General features: G+C 29.6%; 2 protein-coding genes across 2 annotated transcripts in view; one reads left to right on the plus strand and one right to left on the minus strand.

The window, feature by feature from the left end:
- Nucleotides 1-22477, minus strand: part of LOC107440852 (adenosine receptor A3-like) — a 228784-nt gene extending 206307 nt beyond the window's left edge. The window contains exon 1 of the mRNA XM_016053919.5: nucleotides 22212-22477. The gene's annotated coding sequence lies outside the window, so the exon portion shown is untranslated. The remainder of the gene's footprint in view (nucleotides 1-22211) is intronic.
- On the plus strand, nucleotides 11183-12430 carry LOC139424843 (uncharacterized). Its single transcript, XM_071185498.2, has one exon. The coding sequence runs from the start codon at nucleotides 11183-11185 to the stop codon at nucleotides 12428-12430; it is 1248 nt and encodes a 415-aa protein (XP_071041599.2).
- Nucleotides 22478-23031: the final 554 nt, after the last annotated feature.

Here is a 23031-nt window from a genome sequence, read left to right on the forward strand (position 1 = left end):
ATATAAAGTGAAAGTTTAGTTGGATTTGCAGAAAAATGCTGATTTCTTAAGAATACATTTCAATTTTAAATTTATATTCTACATCTGAAATAAATTTTCTATTCTATATATTCTATGTATAAAATAATTTAAATAACTTCAGAAATCCAGGAAAGAGCTGGAAGATAGATTCCAGTGTCAAGTTTCATCAATATTTAATGCAAGCGACTTTCAAATTTGTTGCAAATTTTTGAGATAAGGTTCGATTCCTACTGAAATTTGATTTCTGTGAAATGTTGAACGAGTTTGATGCACCAATATTCTTGTGAATTTCTATATCGTCTATCTGAATCGAGAAGTTTACTTGAATCATATATATATATGTAGTACAGAGCTCAGAAGATAAACTTACATTATTATTTGAGTTTTAATTACATAGTTGGGGTATTTATGTATTAAAAAATCATTAGAATCAAATTCTGTAAAAGTAAAATTTTTGAATTCTTATAAGGAAGACGCTTCTATAAACAAATGAATTATTTAGAATTCTTATTAATGTTATTAAAAATATCTGTTTTTATGTCCATACCTATTAATGTTAAATCGATTTTACGTGTTTCCGTATATCTCAAAAAGGGGAAAGAAAACAAATTGCATGCAATCAACAAAATGCAGACAATTTCCTCAAATGAAAAAAAATTGCGGACAATTTTATGCAATCTATAATTTTTACAATTATTTATCACTTAATGTTTACATAGTTTTTAATTGTGTATTTTTAAAGGAAGAAATCTGTAATTCGAACGAAATTGACCCATTACTAATGTAAGAAATTTCCAGAGCAATATTTTTAATTTTTTGCCTTATAGACTTGTCTCTTGTGAGGTTGCTGTAAAAATTTCTGCAAGTCGCATCTCAAAATTTTGCAAAAAACATCATTTCTTTGGATAAGAGAGCTTGAAGGTTGTAACCAAAATGATTCTCATAAATGATTCAGGGGATGCACAAAATGTAAAATAAATGATGAGAGGTCCAAACTTTTGACCGATCTCTAAACTTGACTATTGGTAGTCCATTGGATGGTAGTGGATTGGTAGATTTCCAAAGTGCGACTCCCCCACCCATAATTCGAGATTGAAAAATTATGAATTTTCTTGAATCAGAACTCAAAGTAATTTTTTAATGTTGTGCTCCGGTGATGCACTCGCTTAAAGAGTCCCTCACACCACTGCCTGGACAACTGAGGGTTGTGAGTTCGTTCTTAGTAGCCGAATAAGCAACCAGTATGCATTCGCCCAAATCTAAGAATAGGTTCAAACTGTCTTGACTGGAAATTCTCATTGGTTGAGAGGTGTGAAAGTCAGAAGAAAGGGGTACCAGCTCAGACGCTGTCCACGCCGTCATATCAAAATTATGTGGCATTCCTATCAGGCAGTTGATAGAGCCCTGAAAAGGGGGTTGCGTTCTAGGTGATATGACGATTCACGGATAAAAATTCGTTAAAAAAAGGTATGTTCTTTCAGAGATTTTTGTTTTTTTTTTATCTGATTTTGTAATTTAAAGTGTCGTCACCACGTAGATAGCTTCTTAAGGCATGGAAATACCATCATCAAATTAAAAGTTTATATTCATTTTACACTCTGCATTTTATCAAATATGGTGAGAGTTTTCGTTTCAAAGGTAATTGAAATTTCTTATTGAAACGAATTTATAGATCAGGGTTTCTGAAACTCTTAAGCTTTTTGGTGTCGGAACCCACTAATAATTAAGAAAAATTTTGGCTATGTTCCACAATTTAATCATTAGCTATGTTCCACAATCCATTTTGGCTATGTTCCACAATTTAAGAAACTCTAACACTGCAATAAATCATTAAACAAAATTGTTTTTAATGCAATTGATAGTTTATACTAGCTATTTTATTTACTAATTTTTCCTTCTTTTATTGCAGTGCTTTGTTAAAACAAAATAAAAACTGTAAATATCATGCATTAAAAGATGCATCATCCACATGTCCTGTTTATTATTTTAAATTACATTACTCTTGAATGGACACATAAAAAAAGAACTTTTCCTTTTTTTACACACCGATTACTTCATTCATTCGAGTAAAAATACTTTTTTTCCAGTCAAAGTTAGTTCCTGTTCCAAATCTTGAATATTTTTCTTGTCTATTGAACGTCATCCGCTTTCTCAGAAAAAAAACTTCCTTTTTTTTATATTTTGAAAGAAAGAACTGCCAATGCATATAGAATAAACAGACGTATAAGATTGGGCAGTTCTGCAAGCAAAAGGGCAGAGAAGAGATACTTTCGGAAAGGAGATTTCCAGTTATTTTAAAATAACCGGAACATCAGTTGAATTCCTTTTCAGTAAAAAAAAAGCTCTGCTCTTTTATAGTAGGAAGATAGAAAAATAATAATAAACTAAACAGAGTTGATATTCAAAGGTAGAAATTAAATGAGTGAATTTCAGGAGATTAAATTTATAATAAATTGAAAGTTTTATTTGTGGGTTAATTACACCCTCTTTATTTTCAGATTGTTTGATTTTTATTTTCTCATTGCAGAAAAGTTCAGTTTTCATTTTTTATTTCTTTTACTAACCTCGGTTTATGAAAACAGGGATATAGATTGCCGACGAAAATTTTGCTACCTAGGTGGATTTTAAAAATATTCTTGTAGATTTCAAAAAAAGTAATAAATTGAAATACAGATTTTTTAGTGTTAGACATTTCAGACTATCTTGAAACGAAAATAATATCGTTTTACATTTTTTTTTATTATTAAAAAAATATGCTTCAAAAATTACTAATGTTGTTCATATAATGGTTGAATAGCTTTTATAACACGACATATACCTCCTCTTTATTCAATTTTTAATTTAATAATTTTTAAATGAATTTTAAATAATTCAGTCAAACTAATTAATCCGTCATACGAACTAATTTATTCAAGATAAACTAATTCATTAGTATTGCGTCAACTGCGTCAAAAATATGATATCTAGAGAGAGTATTCTACGCATCGATTCGCAATGTATTGAATAGTTTACATGGATACATTTCTAGTAGCTATACATTACCCCTTGCATTAAGTAAAGTGTATGAAATAATTGAATTTCGTATCTTTGTAGTCAAGTGATCTCCGTAAGTTACTGATTTGTGACACTCTGAGTAGTTATCTGAAATGAGGCACAGTTCTGGTGTAATGTTACCTAGTACGCAAAAATAAGGAAAGAAACGAGTGCTGCCATCTAGTGAGTAAGATGGAATCGGAGAAATGTGCATTCTGTGGTTTTTCCGGTTTTTCCGTACAAAAAATAAATATAAGAGTATTGATAGGATGTAACTCATGACATATCATTATATATACACTTAACTAAAGTAAAGTTAGAAGCGCTATTGTCAACTCTCCCTTCAGTGAATTTTAAAGGTCGAGTTGAGTATTCATTTAGATTTTACTTTGAGCTTAAATATAATTTGCATTTTTGATGCTCAAAATTACGAACGAATAAATACATATCAATTTCAAAATGTTTGAACTTGAGTTGCATCTAATATTTTTATTCATTTACAGATATTTAAGTACTTATTCATAAATTCTGGTTTTCATTACAAATCGCTTCTTTTTTTTCCCCCTTTTTTTTTACTTTCACTTTGGTTTCGGATATTTAAACTTAAATTACTAGGATTAAATGGAAATGGTACGAATGAACTAAATTGAAAAAATTCAGTCCTTTGAGGAAAACTCTAAAATGTTTTTGCTCTTTTCGATAAAAAGGGTCATGAAAGATATATTAAACCAATCTTTTAACAGAAAAAAATAATCCATTTCAAAACATATTTTCGAACATTTTTTTTCTTCAATTTTTAAGTACTGCAAGAATAAATCAAAATGCATTACACGCAAAGTGAAGTAATAAATGCTGTATCCAAGGCAAGAAATTTCAAGTCTCATTGCTTTTTATCCCAAAAGGAAATTAAATTCTTTTTCCTTCGTAGGCAAGTATCGTACTTTTTTTCGTTACGAATGGATTCTTGTTTAAAAGTTAATAAAAAAATCAATGCACGTTTTATATTCATGGGAAAATATCATGAATTATTGTTGCTGATTTTTTTCTTTCCTTACGCATTTAGAATATCGCCAAAAGTTGAAAGTACAAAATATAAAATTGTCATGAATGCCAAATATGCTCTTCTCTCTGTAATCGGATTTCAGTTTTTTAGTAGTTTCATTTTGATTTTACGTTTTACTATCTTAAATCTTTGTGAGTGCTATACCAATGTTTGGATATTCGTAAGAAATCCGAGTAATTCCTTGAAACGTTGTCTTTTGGAATTTCGAATGATCATAAATCTTTACGATATTGAGATCAGCAATGCTACATGTTTTGCTCTTTTTCGTAATAATGACAAATTTTATTGGTATTCTTTTTATGAAGTGTGGTTGTTTATGTAAATATTTTTGAAGATCATAAAATAAATTAAAATTGATGGCATGAGGACAGTATTATAAGGTTGATAGGATATCTCTTTATATAGAATTTTGTGCAGTTCAGTTGCTCTTGCACTAAGCTTCATTTTGGTTGAGGATTTACTAAATACAGGGAGAAAAACTTGGTGATAAAATTATCGTATTGTTTAGTCATGGCATTTTTAATTTAAAAAAATTCATTATTCTGGCTTATTAAACCAAAGTATATGGTATTTAAACCATTTATTTGAGTTTATGTTAACTGTTTACTGAAAATTCTAGTTTTCCAAATTATTGTTCTTATTGTAACACATTTAGTAATAAATACAAACTGAAAAATATATTTAACCGAATGAAAAGTTTTTACGCCGCTTTCCAAGCTATCATAATAAAATCATCAAATTTTATAACACATTATAAAACAGTGTTTTATTGTTAATTTTATCAAAATAAATGCTAAGGCGTTTCGATAAAAAAAAAATTACCGAGCATTTAAGAGTTCCCATAAAGCCAGAAACACGGTTAATTTTACCATATTCTGGCAGGTTTGACCATACTTTTTTTTCAGTGTGCTATAAAATATAGCAATAAAATAATCAATAAAATAAGATGTTTTTAGTATCAAAACTAGACCAAAAGTACTTTGTAATGAGATATTTATGTCTAAAAATCATTAATACACTGGATTGTAAATATAGAGGGAAAAAAACATATTTGCAAGATAAAAACATTTGTAATAAAAAACGAGAATTCATTCTGATTATAAGCAATAGAATTTATAGTACATAAAATAGTTATTTGATGATTATTCCGATCTTAATAATAATGATTTATTGGAAATGTTTGTTTTTAAAATACATTGAAACCCCCAGAAAAGACCACCTCTATGATGCGACCACCTCCACTTTACAGCCATTTTAGGGAGGCACGGAACTTTTTCCATAGATTATATTGAAGAAAATCTTTAGGAGAGACCATTAAAACCTCCTAAAGTGACCGGGCAAAACCTCAACACCAAATGCGAAAAAGGTCAAATAAGGAAACACGACAAAATAACAAAACAAAAATTATTAATGAAACAAATAAGTAGATGTGTTCAAAATATTTGTGTGAGACTTTTATTTCAAGAGTTTCTTTAACGATCTCTGAAAGAGATATACAACCTCCAACTTCAAAGTGAAGTAAAGACAACGCTATTAATGATTTATTTTTACAGTTAAAAGTTAAAACAAACATAAAGTCATTTCAGAGAAGAAGAAAAAAAGTTATTTAAGAAAAAAACTAAGCATCTCAAACAAGCAAACCTCTCTTAAAGCTAACTAATTTATATGATATAAAATTAAATGAAAGATTAAACGAAAAACATAATTGTTTATTTAGTTAAAAAAAGATACTTGATAAATTTGTTTTCACACAGAATTATATCAGTAAGAATCATTTCTATTGACGTTAAATTATATTTATCGATCTGGTTTTCATAAGAGGTATTTCCGCACCAAGAAAATGACACTGACTAAAATTAAAATCGTTTGCGAAAAATCATATACCTTCGGCAATATTTTGAAGTCAATGCTGGGAACCCCTTAAAACGACCAACCTCCATTACCGGCCATTTTACTGAGGAGCATGGTAACTCCAGAGTAGTCTCACTGCAGTTTTTTTTTGCCCACACATTTAGTAAAAATACAGCACTAAAATGCAAATTTTTAAAAAATGGTTTTTACGCCAAGCTTTAAAAATCACGATAATTTTACTACCTATTTGGCAACTTTAGAGCTCTGATGGCAATTCCTTCTACTAAATGGAATGGTATAATCTATTTATTATGCTTTCTAGTACGGTTCATTTAAAATGATGATAACTGTATTTGTAATAGTTAGATAAAATTATTTTTAGTTACGTCAACTATAATTTCTATTTTCTGAAGTTAAAATTTGAGATAGCGAAATGTAACCTACAGCTAACAGGGAAATAGCACCAAGTGTAACATAAAATCTTGATATCAAACACTTTTTAATCTTATAGCACTAACATGTTATTTATATTTAGGCCACTTGAATGGTGCCTGACCCTCTCACTCTTTGTCATCAACAAAAAGAAATGCATTGTAATCAGAAAATTGCTAACAGAAAGAAGAAGCATGCATCATGGTTCCAAGTTGCTCAAAGCGAACGCCCATACTTCTTTCTTTCAGGAAGTCGCCGGTTCAAACCTGGTAGTTGCCATAATTTTTCTAAAGGAATTTTTTGCTTACTATACTATCTCTAATTTTTATACATCTTCTTATAAACTTTTTGTCTTCCATTTTTTTCATTACTTTTAAATTTATATAATTTTATTAAATATATTTTCATTAAATATGATTTTATTAAATATATTTTTATTAAATATATTTTTATTAAATAAGTTTTTATTAAATATATTTTTATTAAATATATTTTTATTAAATACTTTATTAAATATTTTTATTAAATATATTTTTCATTTTATTTGTTTCATGTTTTTCATTTTATTTGTTTCATATTTTTCATTTTATTTGTTTCATATTTTTTTCTATTAAACAGCTAATATTTTTATTAATGATAATGAAAAGCATCTATCTGCTGTCTGATGACACCTGTATAAATTCATGACATCTCTATATGCCTTGCTAGAACAATTTAACAATTATCTATTTGAAATGAATAAATAATTTTGAACTGAATTTTGAAAATTATCTCAGTGATCCGCAAATTCGGATTTCTCAAAAGTATCATTATGTTTCTGTATATTTCTGATGAAAATAATTTAAACGGAGCAAAAAATAACTTTAACAAAATACTCATTTTCCGCTATTCATTACTCCTTTATTTATGTACAATTTAGTTCTGGATTCTGGAGCATGATATTTTTGAAAGCCCAAAGAAGTCTTAAAATTATTTTAACAAAAACGACGAATTTTCGTTTTCAGACAATTTTCAACAGTTTATAATATATTTTTAGAAACCGTTTTTAATAAGAACTAATAAAATGTGGTCATTGATGAGTTTAACTAATTTATTTATAAATAATTTAGTTTTAGAATATCAAGCAGGATATTAGCAAAAGCTCAAACAAGTACAAAAGCAATTTCAGTTAAAATGGCCAATTTATTTTTCGAATAATTTTCGCCAGTTTATTTTACCGTTTTTTATAAGAACTAATAAAAGGCTGGCTTTGATCAGTTTTACCCATTTATTTATATATACCAGAGGTGGCCAACCTGCGGCTAGCGAGCCAACTGCGGCTCTTTGATGAATTATTTGTGGCTTTCGATAAATGTACCATAGTTCCCTTTCAATTTTTGTGATATTATATTTTAAAAAGTTATTATCGCTCCGTATGTATTTCAAAATGTCTTTTAAAATACTGAGAACAAATATGAAAGACTAAGTGCAACGTTGTTCAATTCAAGGTGAGTTTTTCATTTCCAATATAATTATGACATAAAAAGCATCTGGAGAATTAGAATTAATAGAGATGCAAGAAGATCAAGCCTTACAATTAAAATACAAGTCGACGTCGATTACTGAATTTTGGAAATTTGAACCAGAATCGAAGTATCCTGAATCAAAAAAGGCTGATTGCAGAATTACTTCAATATTTCGGAACAACGTACTTATGTGAATCATTTTATTCCACTTTAAAATTCGTGAAATCCAAAAACCGATCAGTATTAACTAACTAGCATCTGAAAGAATTACTGAGAAGTGCTGTCACCAATTATTCACCAAATTTTAAGGAATTATCAAGTAAAATAAATATGTTTAATTTTCAATATTTGAATTCAATACACATATTTTGTACTTTTGCTTATATGTTCTCAATAAATATAATTTATGTAAAAAAAAAATTAAGACCTTTTTTGCATACCTTTTGAATCTATATATTAATAGGCTAGCAATATTTTGTCTCGCTAAAAACTCCCAAACTACGCAACAGAATTAAACAAATAAGGTGTCGTTTTAAAGGTATTGTTATGTAGATGTGCAATTCGCGATCGCAACGAACTATAGGGGGCGTTGTTGTATGAGACGCATACCTGCGATTTCTATATGAACCGTCATTCAGTTACTCTGGAGACGTCGTTAATGTAGCGTGTAGCATTGCAACGTTCCTTCTTTAATGTGGCTTATTAAATTTAAAAAAGAAAAATGCTTGATCTTCTTTCTTGTACAACCGAAAACAAAATGGTATCTCTTTTTATTAGAGAAGGAATATCCAAAACACATCGGAAAAATATTTGTACATTAACAGAAAAAAATATGTATATTCTTATAAGAGTTAAAACCTAATGCCCGAGAAATAGTATTACTAAATTTAATGATATAACATGAAAGGCCCATTTAAACTTTACATTCTATAGTTTAAGAATCATATTACTTCAAAAATTAAAATGAACAAAAAGTATACATAAGCCTCATAATTTTATGAAATTTAATTTTGTAAACAAAGTTTTTTGACAACAATTTTTATCAAAAAATTTCAAGTTTCAATAAAAATCATTATTTAGAAACTAAGAAACGTAAAATAAAGAATGCTGACGAAACAAAAACAAAAAAACAATTCTTTTTTGTCGCCATTTTTAGTGCTACGAAAATTCGTCTTTGGGATTTGCCAAAAACAAAACAAGATGCAATTTTATTTTTTCAGGAGGGAAATATTTTACCGAAAAAACGGAAATGTACCAATTCCCACAACATGAAATTTTGTCTTGGTAAACGTACGTTTTGGAAATGTTATTTCATTTGGAATCTTATTTATCAGAGTTCATATAGCGATATGATTGTTTTGAATCTATGCTAAACTCTATATCGGTTCATTTTCCACCGAAATCCGATGAACTATTTTGATTTTAAATAAAGTGTTTTATTTTATGAATTGTCGCAAAAATTTTAAGTGTAGATTGGCGGCACTTAAAAACCGCCAAATCTGTAGCGGCGGTGGCGTTAATACGTAAATACCGAATTTTTATTCCATACTTTTCTGAATCATATTACTTCAAACATTGGAATATACAAGAAGTATACATAAACACATAATGTTATACCATTTAATTTTTCAAAAAAAGTATTTTGAGAACAATTTTTATCAAAAAATTATAAACTAAAAAACGGAAAAAAGAATTCTTAGGATAAAAGAAAGATTTTAAGAATTCTTTACATTGAAATAAAAACTTTCATAGTTTCTTTTTTTATTATTCTTATAGTTCTTAATCAGACGTAAAAAACCATTCTGTAGAGAACTATCATCAAATGAAAAAAAAATATTTACAAGCAAATTTTTTATTGTAAAAATCATTGCACTTACCTGATTTATGATTCCCGGAGAATTCCAAAATGATAAGTTCCTTGTTTGAAAACTTTATTCTCAAATAATAGATACATAGTTTATACCTTCATTACTTTTAGATAACATACTACACAGCAATATTTTATAATTAATATGAATTTAAATATGTAGCTAAAAACAGAATAGCTGAATTCTAGTTGAACTTATTCTTTCAAAATTAAAAAAAACTTACCAAGAAAACGATTTAAATTAATTAAGAATCAGCACAAATGGCACTATTTCAAGTAACTTGGATAATTTTTTATTGTTGTTTTCCGAATTATATGGATACAGAAACATATACTATTCTATAACGAAGAAGAATATGCTATAACTATTACAATTCTGTATGTTCTGAATTCATATTTATTCACTGGAATGACGAAAGCAATGTTGACTTCACTTTAATTCGTAATGAATTGAAGACAGAAGAAATGCATTTTACCTTAATACACACATCTGTAACAGTATCCGAAATCGGAAGTCATCAGTTGCAAGTTTGTTGATAATAGAAATTAAAAATTATTGAGGAATTTTTCTTCAAATGTTTGGCGTGTTCTGTTCCTGAAAGATTTACTAATATTCTGGAGATTTTTTTCAAGTTCTTCGGCCTTTTCCTTAGGGAAATTGTGTTTCTTATTTGCTGCTAAAAATGGCGTCTGATTCAGTCAATGACTTTGATGGAACTAAATGAAAACGTGATAAATTAATGTCCGATATTTACAGGCTCCCGCTAGACGGCGTACTCGAGCGTTGCGATCGCGAATAAGGTCTTAAATTATGAAAATTTCCTTTAATTAATTAATAAAATTAATAATTTAGTTTCACCCAATGAGAATTCAGCAAATCATAATGGGTGGTTCGCATAAGCATTGTTTCCGTAAGCATCGTTTGATATAAAGCATTTTCTGAATGAATATATTGATAAACAAAAATAAGAGTGGATAAAAAAAAACGGAACTGAATTTTTTAAAAAAAGAATTCAATATCTTTAGTTCCTTTGATAAATTTTTCGTTACAATAGAATGGCAATGGCATCGTGCGAATATTCAAGCCAAAACAAACGTGCGAATATTCAAACCAAAACAAACTTTCTACAAACAATTATTTTGATTTGAGATTTAAAACGATATCTTAGTTATTTAGTTCTATTTTTATTTATTTAGTGCCTGCTGCCTAAATAAAATGCCTGCTATCAGGCGTCGAAATATCTCTGGCAGACGTCAGAGAAATGAATGGCGGAATTCTAAACGGGAAATCATTTCTCGCCGAAGGGAATCGCCACCTCTACAAATTCGAGATTTTTACAAATCTGCATTGACTGTTCATGACGATTGTGACTACTATTGGATCTGTGACTATGATTTACTATTGGATCTATGACTTTTATTTGTAACTTTTGTAATGCTAAGCATTTTATGTTAGAGAAGACAGGAAGTAGCAATGAATATGGTATTTGCTGTCAGAAAGGCAAGGTTGATCTTCCTTTATTGTCGCATTCACAATATTTTGAGAATTTGATTACTGGTGTAACATCTTTAGACCATACTGCAAAGAAACGATCCCAAAATAATTTGGACAATATTCGCTCCTATAATTCTGCATTTGCCATGATAAGTTCTGAGACACACTTAGATGAAAGTGTAACCGGTGGAATGTATCATTTTAAAATCCATGACACATTTTACCATCGTGTTGGTTCACTTATACCAAGTGAAGGTTGTCAGCCAAAGTACGCTCAGAATTACTTTTATGATGTAGATACAGCAGTTGAACACAGAATGCGTGAACAAGCTAATGTCAAATGCGATGCGAACATTATGCATGAAATAGCTGTATATCTGAACAGAGTGAATTCATATGTCCAATCTTTTCAAACAATGGGTGATCTCTGGAGGAATTCCAGTGATGGAAATGAAAAGGAAATATGCATGCACATCACTGTCAACGCGTCGTCTGATCAACGACGGTACAATGATGCCACAAGTACAGATGTTGCAGCAATCTTTAGATGCGTAGATGGAGTGCCTCCTGGGGAACGAAACCTGGTGGTGATGTCAAAGTCAGGTGGCATTCGTACAGTTTCTGTTTTAGACTCATCGTTAGACCCATTGGCTTATCCGCTACTGCTTCCCCATGGTGATCCTGGATGGCATATTAATATTTCGCACACTGTTACAAATAATCAACGAAACAAAACAACAATGAGACAGTATGCTGCCTATCGTCTTTCCATCAGAGAGACTTTCAGTTTATTGCATCGTTCACAAAAACTGTATCTTCAGTGGGTTGTGGATATGTATGTTCGAATTGAAGGCACACGCTTAAATTTTATAAGGCACAATCAAAGTAATTTGCGTGCAGATATGTATTTAAATGTAGCTGATTACATACACCAGCGTGCAGCTGAAAACAATTTGAGAGTTGGGCGTCAAGTCATTCTTCCCTCTTCTTTCATTGGTTCTCCCCGTAATATGCATCAAAACTATTTAGATGCAATGTCCATTGTTCAAAGGTTTGGCAAACCTTCTCTATTCTTAACAATGACATGCAATCCACGTTGGCCAGAGATCAGTGAAAACTTAGCGCCACGGGAATATATCTGGCATTTTAATTTTAAAATTTAAATTTGTTAAAATGTTTTTATAAGATTGCGAAGCAATATGCAATGGAACTGCGAAGCAGTTCTGGGGGTTGGCGAGCGTAGCGAGCAGGGGGCGGAGCCCCCTAGTACGTATTTAATTGCGGCTCGCGGAAAATTTTAAATTTTGAAAAATGGCTCGACTATCAAGGAGCTTGGCCACCCCTGATATATACCATTAGTTCTGTTTTGTCAAGTACGATAATATCGAAAGCTTAAACAAGTCTTAAAACAATTTTAATTTAAACAACCAATTTAGACTAGGAATAATGTAGGATAATAAGTTCCAGATAGTCACGCAGGATATTAACAAAAGCTCAAACAAGTCTAAAAACAGTTTTAATTAAAATAACCAATTTATTTTTTGAATCATTTTCACCAGTTTATTATACCGTTTTTAATAAGAACTAATAAAAGGCAGGCATTGATAAGTTTAACCCATTTATTCATATAAACTATTAGCTCTGTTTCGTCAAGTATGATATTAACGAAAGCTCAAACAAGTCTTAAAACAATTTTAATTTAAACAACCAATTTAAACTAGGAATAATATAGGATAATAAGTTCCAGATAGTCATGCAGGATATTAACAAAAGCTCAAACAAGTCTTAAAACAGTTTTAATTAAAATAACCAATTTATTTTTTAAATCATTTTCGCCAGTTTATTGTACCCTTTTTAATAAGAACCAATAAAAGGCAGGCATTGATAAGTTTAACCTATTTATTCATATATACTATTAGTTCTGTTTTGTCAAGTATGATGTTATCGAAAGCTCAAACAAGTCTTAAAACAGTTTTAATTTAAATAACCAATTTAAACTAGGAAAACTTTAACTGAAACTTCCCTCTATCTCAAATTAAAACAGAAAACTATGCACTTACTCAGCCTATCTACCATCGTAGACTCTATGTTATAAATGATGCATGGTACAAAAGTGTCTCTAAAAGCTATCTCGCCAAGAAAAATAACACCTCATTAAATTGGTTCCCCGGGAAAATGATCAGACCCGCTCCACTTATAAAAGCTCTTTTAATGCAGTTATATTTCAAACTCCCAACATCCGCTAAAAAAAAAGTATAAACATTAAGCCAAGTACCTGAAAAGTACTTTCATGTTGGCGAAAACTTTTACTCCTTTTTTGGTCTTATTTGGAATTTATATCTTTGAATAACTGTTTATGAACTTTTCATTAAAAATGCGAGTGGGCAGATTTATAATGCGTTTAATTTTTCTAAGAAAAATGTTTCGTCATTTCGAAAATGACTTCTGAGCAAATTAAGTTTGCTTAAGGTGACAAGGGACTTTCAAAGAAGCAAAAATTTGTCAAAAAATCGATATTTTACATTTTATATTTCTGAAATCTTGGCATTTAACTGAACATTTAAAAAAAATTCTGGAATAAGAGCAAAATTGATGAAGTTATGACCATTTCAGTTTTGACCACACCCCTTTGTTTACCTTTTTTTGAATGCTGGTAACTGTTAAAATTAGTTTAGTTTAAAATTAGTTTAGTTTAAAATTAATTTTAAATTAGTTAAATATTTTGTTAATTTTTTTAAAGAAATTTAAAGTATATAATTATTAAACTATTTCATTAGACAATATTTATAGGTATTTATATTAAAAACAAGAAATATTTGTTCAGAAGTAAAATTTGCAATGAAAAAGTAGTAAATGTCATTTTTCTCAAAATGTCTTTTTTGACAATTTTACAAATTTCAAACTGTTCCAGCGTAATGAATTTTCATTCTATTGACCTGAGAATTTAATGCTATATATTGATGAATATTATTAACATTTTGTTGGAAACGTTTTTTGAATTAAGTGAATAGAATTTTTTTATACATAATATTTTATAGAGGTATGATGATTTTTTCCTAAAAAATTTAGGCTTTTTACTGTTTTTTTAATGTTATTTGTTTCTATAATAAAAAATAAAAAAAGTACTCCCAACAATTTTTTCAATATTACCTAATATGTAATATTTTAAAAGAATTTTGTCATTTTGACAAAATTTCAGACGCGAGGGGTAATATAAAAAAAACATAAAAAATTCAAAAATTTTAATTTTTTAATTTCTTAAATTTTGAAATATTTCTTTGAAATTTTGTATAAAAGTTGTTTTTAACAATATAAATGTATTCTGAAAATTTCAAGCAAATCCCTTCATAATTTCAAAAAAAAAATTTGAAAGCCCCTTGTCGCCTTAAAAAACATATTTTATTTGTGGAAATGAAAATACTTTTTTTAAAATTCGTGACTTAAAAAAATTACAGCTATTTTTCCATTATTACTTTTATCTACATAAATTTCATTATTAAAGTATATTATGCTGATATTTTGCTTTTGACTTGAGAAAGAAATAGTAAGTTTAAACTATTTAAGCAGTTTAGATAAAACAGCAGCTATATCTTGTTCTGTTAAATAAAACAGCAGCTATAGCTTGTTCAGATGCTGAAAAAAGGTCTATCGTAAAAGTCAGTTTTAGCATTATTGATATTTGCACTACCGATTCCACTTAAAATGTATTTTTAGATTCATGCTGAAAAAGAAGTAAAAAAAGTATACAAAATAAGAATCACAAATAAATATTCATGCGAGAGGAACAAAAATATTATCGGAATCTGACAAATCACTATTGAGAAAACCGGTACTAAGAACACCAGAACCTGCTTGATTTCTAAATGAAATAAATATGAGTTGTAATTAGATAATGAGAAACGCCTTATCCTATCGGAAGAAAGCAAATTACTTTCAATGATTTTAATGCCGTCTTTCTCAGGAGTGTTGCGACAGATTTGGTAGAGGTTTTGTTTCCTTTTCGCTTTCGATTACACGGTATAAGTGTTGATTTCACGGTATAAGTGTTGATTTCACGGTATAAGTGTTGATTGCACGGTATAAGTGTTGATTGCACGGTATAAGTGTTGATTTCACGGTATAAGTGTTGATTTCACGGTATAAGTGTTGATTGCACGGTATAAGTGTTGATTTCACGGTATAAGTGTTGATTTCACGGTATAAGTGTTGATTGCACTGTATAAGTGTTGATTTCACGGTATAAGTGTTGATTGCACTGTATAAGTGTTGATTTCACGGTATAAGTGTTGATTGCACGGTATAAGTGTTGATTTCACGGTATAAGTGTTGATTTCATGGTATAAGTGTTGATTTCACGGTATAAGTGTTGATTTCACGGTATAAGTGTTGATTTCACGGTATAAGTGTTGATTTCACGGTATAAGTGTTGATTGTACGGTATAAGTGTTGATTGCACGGTACGAATATTTGAATATTCGACTTCAAATATTCGTGCCGTGCTGATTTCGTTCTTAACAAGGATTCTAAATATGTACAATAAGAATGGTCATTGCAGATTATCCTGTATAACTTTATTTTTACAAAAATATACAAGTTTCGATTTTTATGAAAAATTTTATTTTTAGTTTTTGTCTTTTGTTATTTATCGAAAATGTCTCACTCTAATTTTCTCGAAAAGGAAGATAACCTGAAGTAAACTTCAAAAGAAAGGTGTCTCAGGAATGCCATTTGAAAAGTTGTATTTTCTAGTATCTTCTAGGATCTATATAATATACCTTATGTCCTGCGCTATTGCAAAATTTCTAAATATGCAAATTTTATTTTCCAATTTTAAAGTCGTGTCAATTTTCTTTATTCCTGACAGAATAGTATACATAAAATAAGCTTTACAGTATCTCTCATCTTTTCCTTTTCATATCCTCATAAATAATCTTACAAAATATTTTTACTCTTGCTTTTAACCATGCAAGTGGTAAGCCAGTAGTAACTAAATTATGCAAATGACGTACTTATATACCCCTTAATGTGATAATATCCAACTCCATAATGTCCAACAGTTTTGTATTTAATAAAGAAAACAATATTATCTATATTAAATATCACAAATAAATATTTGAATTATTATAATTATTATAATAGTCGTATAAAGAATTGTTTTGAGACTTGGATCAAAGAACGTCAAATCAAAGTGAGTGATAAAATCATTCTTATTAACCCTTTGTCGCAAATGTCGCGATGTCCTTTTTATATATTTTTCTGGCTCTTTTATTCCAAGCGAAATTATATTTTGGTATTTTTTAATTAAAAACAGCATATTAGTTACTCACAAAGGTCTGTTATAATTTCGATACCATATTTGTACTAAAATACTAAATTCTGAAGAAATAGTTTTAAAAAAATGTAAAAGAATATGTATACTAATGTTTCAAGCATTGCCATAAATTATAAAAATGCTAAATATAATATTTTTCACTCAATTTATCCTAAATTAATATAAAATATTGGAAAAAGTATGAAAAATATGTTTAATAAAAAATTCTGAGTCGAAGGGTTAAGGATAATGATCCAGAACCTGATCATTAAGGGTCATAAATCTCAAACCTGTTTATCAAGGAGGATAACATAAAACCTTCTTATTTAGGAAAACAATTTAAAACCTGCTTATTAAGGATAATAACCTAAAACCTGCTCAAGAAGGATGATATCCTAAAGTCTGTTTCTTAAGTATGAAATATAATATTTAATAAAATAAATAATATTTAATTTAGTGTAAAATATAATAATTTTCACTTATTTTGGCATAAATTTATACAAACATTAAAAAAGGCATGAAAAATATGTTTAATAAAAAATTTTACGTCAAAGAGTCAAGGATAATAACCAAAACCCTGATTATTAAGGGTCATTCAAAATTGCTTATCAAGGATGATAACATAAAACCTTCTTATTTAGGAAAATAAAACCTGCTTCTTAAGAATAATAACCTAAAGCCTTCTTCTTAAGAATAATAACCAAAAGCCTGCCTCTTAAGGATGAATCTAAAATTCCTATTCGCTTATCAAAAAGGTCTGGTTTTCTTTACTCAAAACATTATCAAAGGTGATTGATCAATGTTAAAAAATGGCTTGGAAAATTTTTAACTCAAATTATAATGTGTAACTTCTAATGTCAATATTTTTACAAAATGTAGAAATGTATATTTTATACAGTCACTATGAAACGATCTGTAATGTATAAGTGTAACTTATATTGTGAATAGTCATTGAAATATTATTTTAATTTGATAATGCTTAATAGGAGTTATAAAATACTTTATTTTTAAAAGGCCTTCAAATGCAATTTAAGCAATTATTATAAAAAGAATTAGCTCAACAAATATAAATAATTTTAATAAAGGTTGGCAGGTAGGAACTTAAGTTACGTCGCACTAGATCTGTAGAATGGGTTATTTGCGATGGTCTGAGAAGCATTCTGGAGAATGATCCGAAGACAGAAATCGCAATTTTTATCCTCTGCAGAAGGGATGACTTCTCTGCTTTGGTAGCCCAACGATCTGCGCGCGAAGTCGAGCACCTTACGGTAGAACAGTTTAACGAATACTGATACCGCGCACCCTCGGTCCCTACGCAGGCTGATCAAAGTGATCATCTACCCACTTACTGACCCTAGCCAGTGATGATTGACTTCGGTGTTCAACTGGGAACGGCGTCCTTACGATCAGTCCATTACTGGACAAGTTTTGATAAGAGAATTTTTTTAAATAAATTACTATAAAAATAACTATAATAAATAACTATTTAGGATCTCACTAGTAAATGAAATTCCATTGCTCACAATTAAACTAATCGAGTTGTGAAATAGGTGCACCATAACTGAATAAGTATTCGTAATAGTTAATACACACTGCTAGAAATTAATCAGAAGAAAAAAATGGCGAAATGAAAATTTATTTAATTATCAATCCAAATGGAATTGAATAAAATGGCAATTAATGGTAATAACGGTAAAATTAATGATACCATGAACCATAAATAAAATTGTATTTAAACTGTTACCTGTGAGAAAAACCGTTCATTAACTGCTTTCACCTTATACTTTTAAGCAACCTGAATTTCATCGTACCAACTAAGCCCAACTGATGAAGCCAATTAATTCCCCACAACTGGGTACATATTCTACCCGAGAGGGCTAATCTGTAATCTGACACCACATTATTACCACCATTCCTTTTACTACATGTAGGAAGGGTATTTTTTAATACCCCAATTATTTTAAAAGTCAAGAATCAAATCCATCGGAAAAAGATCTCCAGAGAAAGTACGCTTCTTTTTACTATTTTGTAACTTAAAAACTACATCGGTAATGAGCATATATACGGTATGTTCCTATAATGATATAAAAATACGAGTAGTGTTACTACTTGAAAATCTACCCATTACGTTACAAACTTTTCATAGAGTATCGTTTTTTATTCGTTGCGAGAATATAAATATTTTCATATATGCTTAATAAGCATATATTAATTATTAAGCATATATTCATATTTATTAAGCATATATTCATATTTATTAAGCACATATTCATATATGCTTAAAAAATATGCGAAAAATTATTTGTAAGTTCATGTTAGTAGATGAAATATTGCATATTTATTAAAATATATAAGATACTCTTACGAATGGCCTTGAAGGCAATTGAAATTGTTGGAAGTTTTTGTCAAAACTTAACTTTCCAGTTGAGGTATTTATTAATTTCATCCATATGAAAGATGATGGGTAAAGAGATAAAATATTCACCCATGAAAGAAACACAACCGCAGGGCAGTTTGCGGTCGGTTTACTTCAAAAAGTGTTTATGCAACATATTATTCTTCATTTCAATGGAACTATTCTAGGTTTCCATGACTGCGGTGTTAGGTTTCCGAAAATATAAATCTCGAAGTTTCATTTTCTTAGGACTTAAATTTACTTTTTTTTCTCGGATCTTAAAGTTTTTCTAAGAAACGTATTTCATCTCAGATCAATGTAGTAGTTTCAAGCGCTTATCTTGGAAAATATAACGTTCCACCAACGAAAAACAGTAATTTGAGACATTTTAATGATTTCTATATTTACTTAGTGTACATTGAATATGGCAAAGAAACTTCTCAGTAGTTTATACCAAAGAAAACTACAGTTTAATCAATTAATGAGAGATGGTATAATTTTAAGCTTTATGCTAAATTAATGGAGCGTTCCTTTAATCAGTTGGTTGAGTCGTTGGTCGCACCGCCTTGGGATTGTGAGTCCAATCCAGGCAGCCAACTAAATAACTAGCGTGTATATGCAGTAAGGTTCATTTTAAATCTATCGTGGGGGAAAGGGTTTTCATTTGTTGTGGTTAGGAATTTTTGCCGACAGAGTTACAACGAAAACCCCGTTAAATAGTACGATTTATTTTAATCCCTAGTCAAGGAACCGTGATGGTTCAAGGAGATGAACCGGGAGATGAACCTTCCAATGAGGTGAACCGGGTTCGAATCCCAGCATCGGCTGGTCCATATGAAGTCCGCATCGTTCTTGCCCGACTACAGTGCTGACCTAATATATAATATCGGCAACAGTACTGACTTAAAATACTGGATGGATGGATCATGGGTTTGAGTCCCCTTGCCGTCTGGATAACCATGGTAGGGTTTTGTGGTTTTTCTCTCCGTGTAACGCAAATACTGGTTAGTTCCATCAAAGAGTTCTCCACGAAGGCAAAATTTCTTTCAATATTTGATTCAGGAGTTCCCTTATCTTCTCGATTGGGTTCAAAATTACAAGGCTACGGAGTTGACGTTCGTGGTCGTAAACCCAAACAATCGGGTCGGTTGTTCAATGACTGTTATAAATTAAAATAAAGTAAAATAAAATCTCTAGTCAAGTTATAAAACACAAAGCACAAGTTAGAAAAGGACATTAGAAAAATGTATTGTTAAATAGAGGTACCGGGCTCGAATACCACCTTATCCCTGGATTTATGCTCTTAATGTCATTCTCTATCTTGCTGTTATCTATATTTCGACTCCGCAAGTGCCTGTATATTTATTTGTAAGTATAAATAAAAATATATAAATAAATAGGTACTTCCAGAGTTGTGAGAGAATTCAAAAACACTACTTCTACGTTTCTATTATAAGAGGTCATGATAGATCCAATGTGTAACAGTTAAGCTACTGATTTAGTTAAGCTTTGTCCAAGCATTTGTATATTTTCAAATACATTCTGCTCTCTGGCTTGGAGGTAGAGAGTTTGAATCCAACCGTAACCCTGGATATATATCTGAATTATGCGATTTGTTCTTTTACTTGACAAAGACGCACTAGCCGTACTTATGTAATGGAGCACATAAGCCTGCATATATATGTGTACTAATAAGCAAAATATATAAGCGAATACACATTATGGTTTTTAAAGTTTGGTAGATATTAGCTTACAGCTAACATGGAAATAAAATAAACTAACAAACAAAAAGTCATCGAACTGAACTTTTTGGTAAAAATTATCAAATTTTACATATTTTACTACCAAAAAGAATAGTAATAAAATAATGCTTTATTGTTAATTTACTAAGTCATTACCAATGCACTTTTGTTATAATTACCGAGCTTTTTGGTGTTCCCATAGTTCCAGAATCACGATAAATTTTTCCATATTCTGTTAGTTTTTACCATCCTTTTTTGTCTCAGTGCACTAATTTCTAAAATCAAAATTAGTTTGTATATCAAACATACGCTTAGCACATAAAAAATATTTAGACGAATTCGAACTAGGCTTAACAAAACGAAAGTGGAATAAAATTATAAATTATAAAATCCTTTAATCGGAAATATAAGCGAAAGGTTTGAAGAGAAACATACCCTTACAAAACACTCTTCCCTCCCCTAAGTTAATCACTATAAAATAAACAATTGTTAAAACTAATAACTAAAATCAAAGTTCGATTAGTGATTTAGTTTTTCCATACAAGTAGAATAGTAAAATGTTTTAATAAAAATACCCTCTCAGAAATAAAACTCTCGTTTTTGTGACGGTTCGTGACAATCCTTAAAAATTAGCTCTATATTTTTGATAACCACTTCGTGAACCATCTTCCAACTAACACCATATTCCTGTGTAACGTCTTAGTTTAATAAAGCAGTTATTACACATTTTTATAGTATTTAATAAGCCTGTACCCTGCGTAATGGATTGGTACAGTGTTCAGAGCACTCGCCTGTCTAGGAAGCGTTCTTGTTTCGAATACTGATGAAAACTTATCCTTTTTAACTCTTTTTATTTTATGATTAATTTCATAATGCCTTATGTTTTTGACAGAATTCTTATATGCATGCCCTCTAACAAGTGAAGATAGTTATTTCCTTAGCTTGATGAAAAGCTCACCTAGAACATTTCTTTGGAAATAATTCAGTCAAAAAATGAAAAAATCTCATTTTTACGAAATACTTTGTAAAATATAAAGTTATTTGAGAAGGTTTCTATATTAGTTTCTACAGTCGCTAAGGCTCCAAACAGGTTTTTAAAAAAAAGAAGACCGAAATGCGTTATGGTTGCTTGCTCCGGAATGGTTGAAACCATACTCTTTTTGGACGCAGGTACCAACCCTAAAATCTCACTAATTATTTATCGATATTCTTATATTTTTTTATTGTAATACTAAAACTATATCCTGACGTAAAAGGTGATATGCATTTAAAAAATTTCATTATTTCAATTGTGTTCATTATTCAATGATTGAAACACAAATTGTAATTTGGAACTGAATGTTAATTCGCCAATACTCTTTATATACAATGATAAAACTGCATGCGCTTAAAATGTGAAGTTCATTTAAAAAAAATTTAAAAATATTGCTGTTTTGAAAGCAGATTTATTAGTTAGATGAAGCATAACTAGAACTGTAATAACAAAACTGCATTACCTGGAGATGCGAAGTATTGCCATTCAATTCCATTTTTATCCAGCTACATAAAAAAGTTCTGTCAATATTATAACAAAAAATATGACAACAATTCTAAACCGATATGTTATCGTTGACACATTTTTGCGACGAAGTATCCATTTTGAAAAGAAAAGTTTTGGATGCGCCTGACGCAAAAGTGGCACGTTTATGATAAATGTTGCCTGTGTCATTTATGCATATCTTTCAACCATATTAGGCTTTTAGAATACCTTCAAACAGCGTCCTTCTTCATCACCTGTTCTAACAAAGATATAGAACGCACGACGGAGGAGCGATTTATTTCTTTAATCGTGTAACCGCTATTATTTTATTGTCTAGATGTTTTGTTTATTAGATGCATTCCAATGGAAGAGCTCAATTAAACCTGACATTAAAATGCTTCTAAATTTTCGTTGTACTTAAGGCTATTGTCCTTATAATGTATAATTCCATTTCTTACGGGGAAAAAAATAACTGTGTTTCAGGTTTCGTCTGTTCTAAAAATATCGTTTGTTAATAATCTGTTATCAAAAATATCGTTTGTTAATAATCTGTTATCTAAAATATTATTTGTTAATAATCTGTTATCTAAAATATCGTTTGTTAATAATCTGTTATCTAAAATATCGCTTGTTAATAATCTGTTATCTAAAATATCGTTTGACTTTTCTTGTTTTAATCTACAATAATCGAAATTTTTAATAAAAATTAAAATCGTTTGTTAATAATCTGTTATCTAAAATATCGTTTGTTAATAATCTGTTATCTAAAATATCGTTTGATTTTTCTCGTTTTGATC

Source organism: Parasteatoda tepidariorum, chromosome 6, assembly GCF_982258835.1.
Source record: "Parasteatoda tepidariorum strain Cologne lab strain chromosome 6, Ptep-v5.0, whole genome shotgun sequence".
Lineage (NCBI taxonomy): Eukaryota > Metazoa > Arthropoda > Arachnida > Araneae > Theridiidae > Parasteatoda > Parasteatoda tepidariorum.

What these genes read in the sequence shown, in the direction of transcription:
- LOC139424843 (XM_071185498.2), top strand. Translation starts at nt 11,183, where the DNA reads ATGACTTTTATTTGTAACTTTTGTAATGCTAAGCATTTTATGTTAGAG.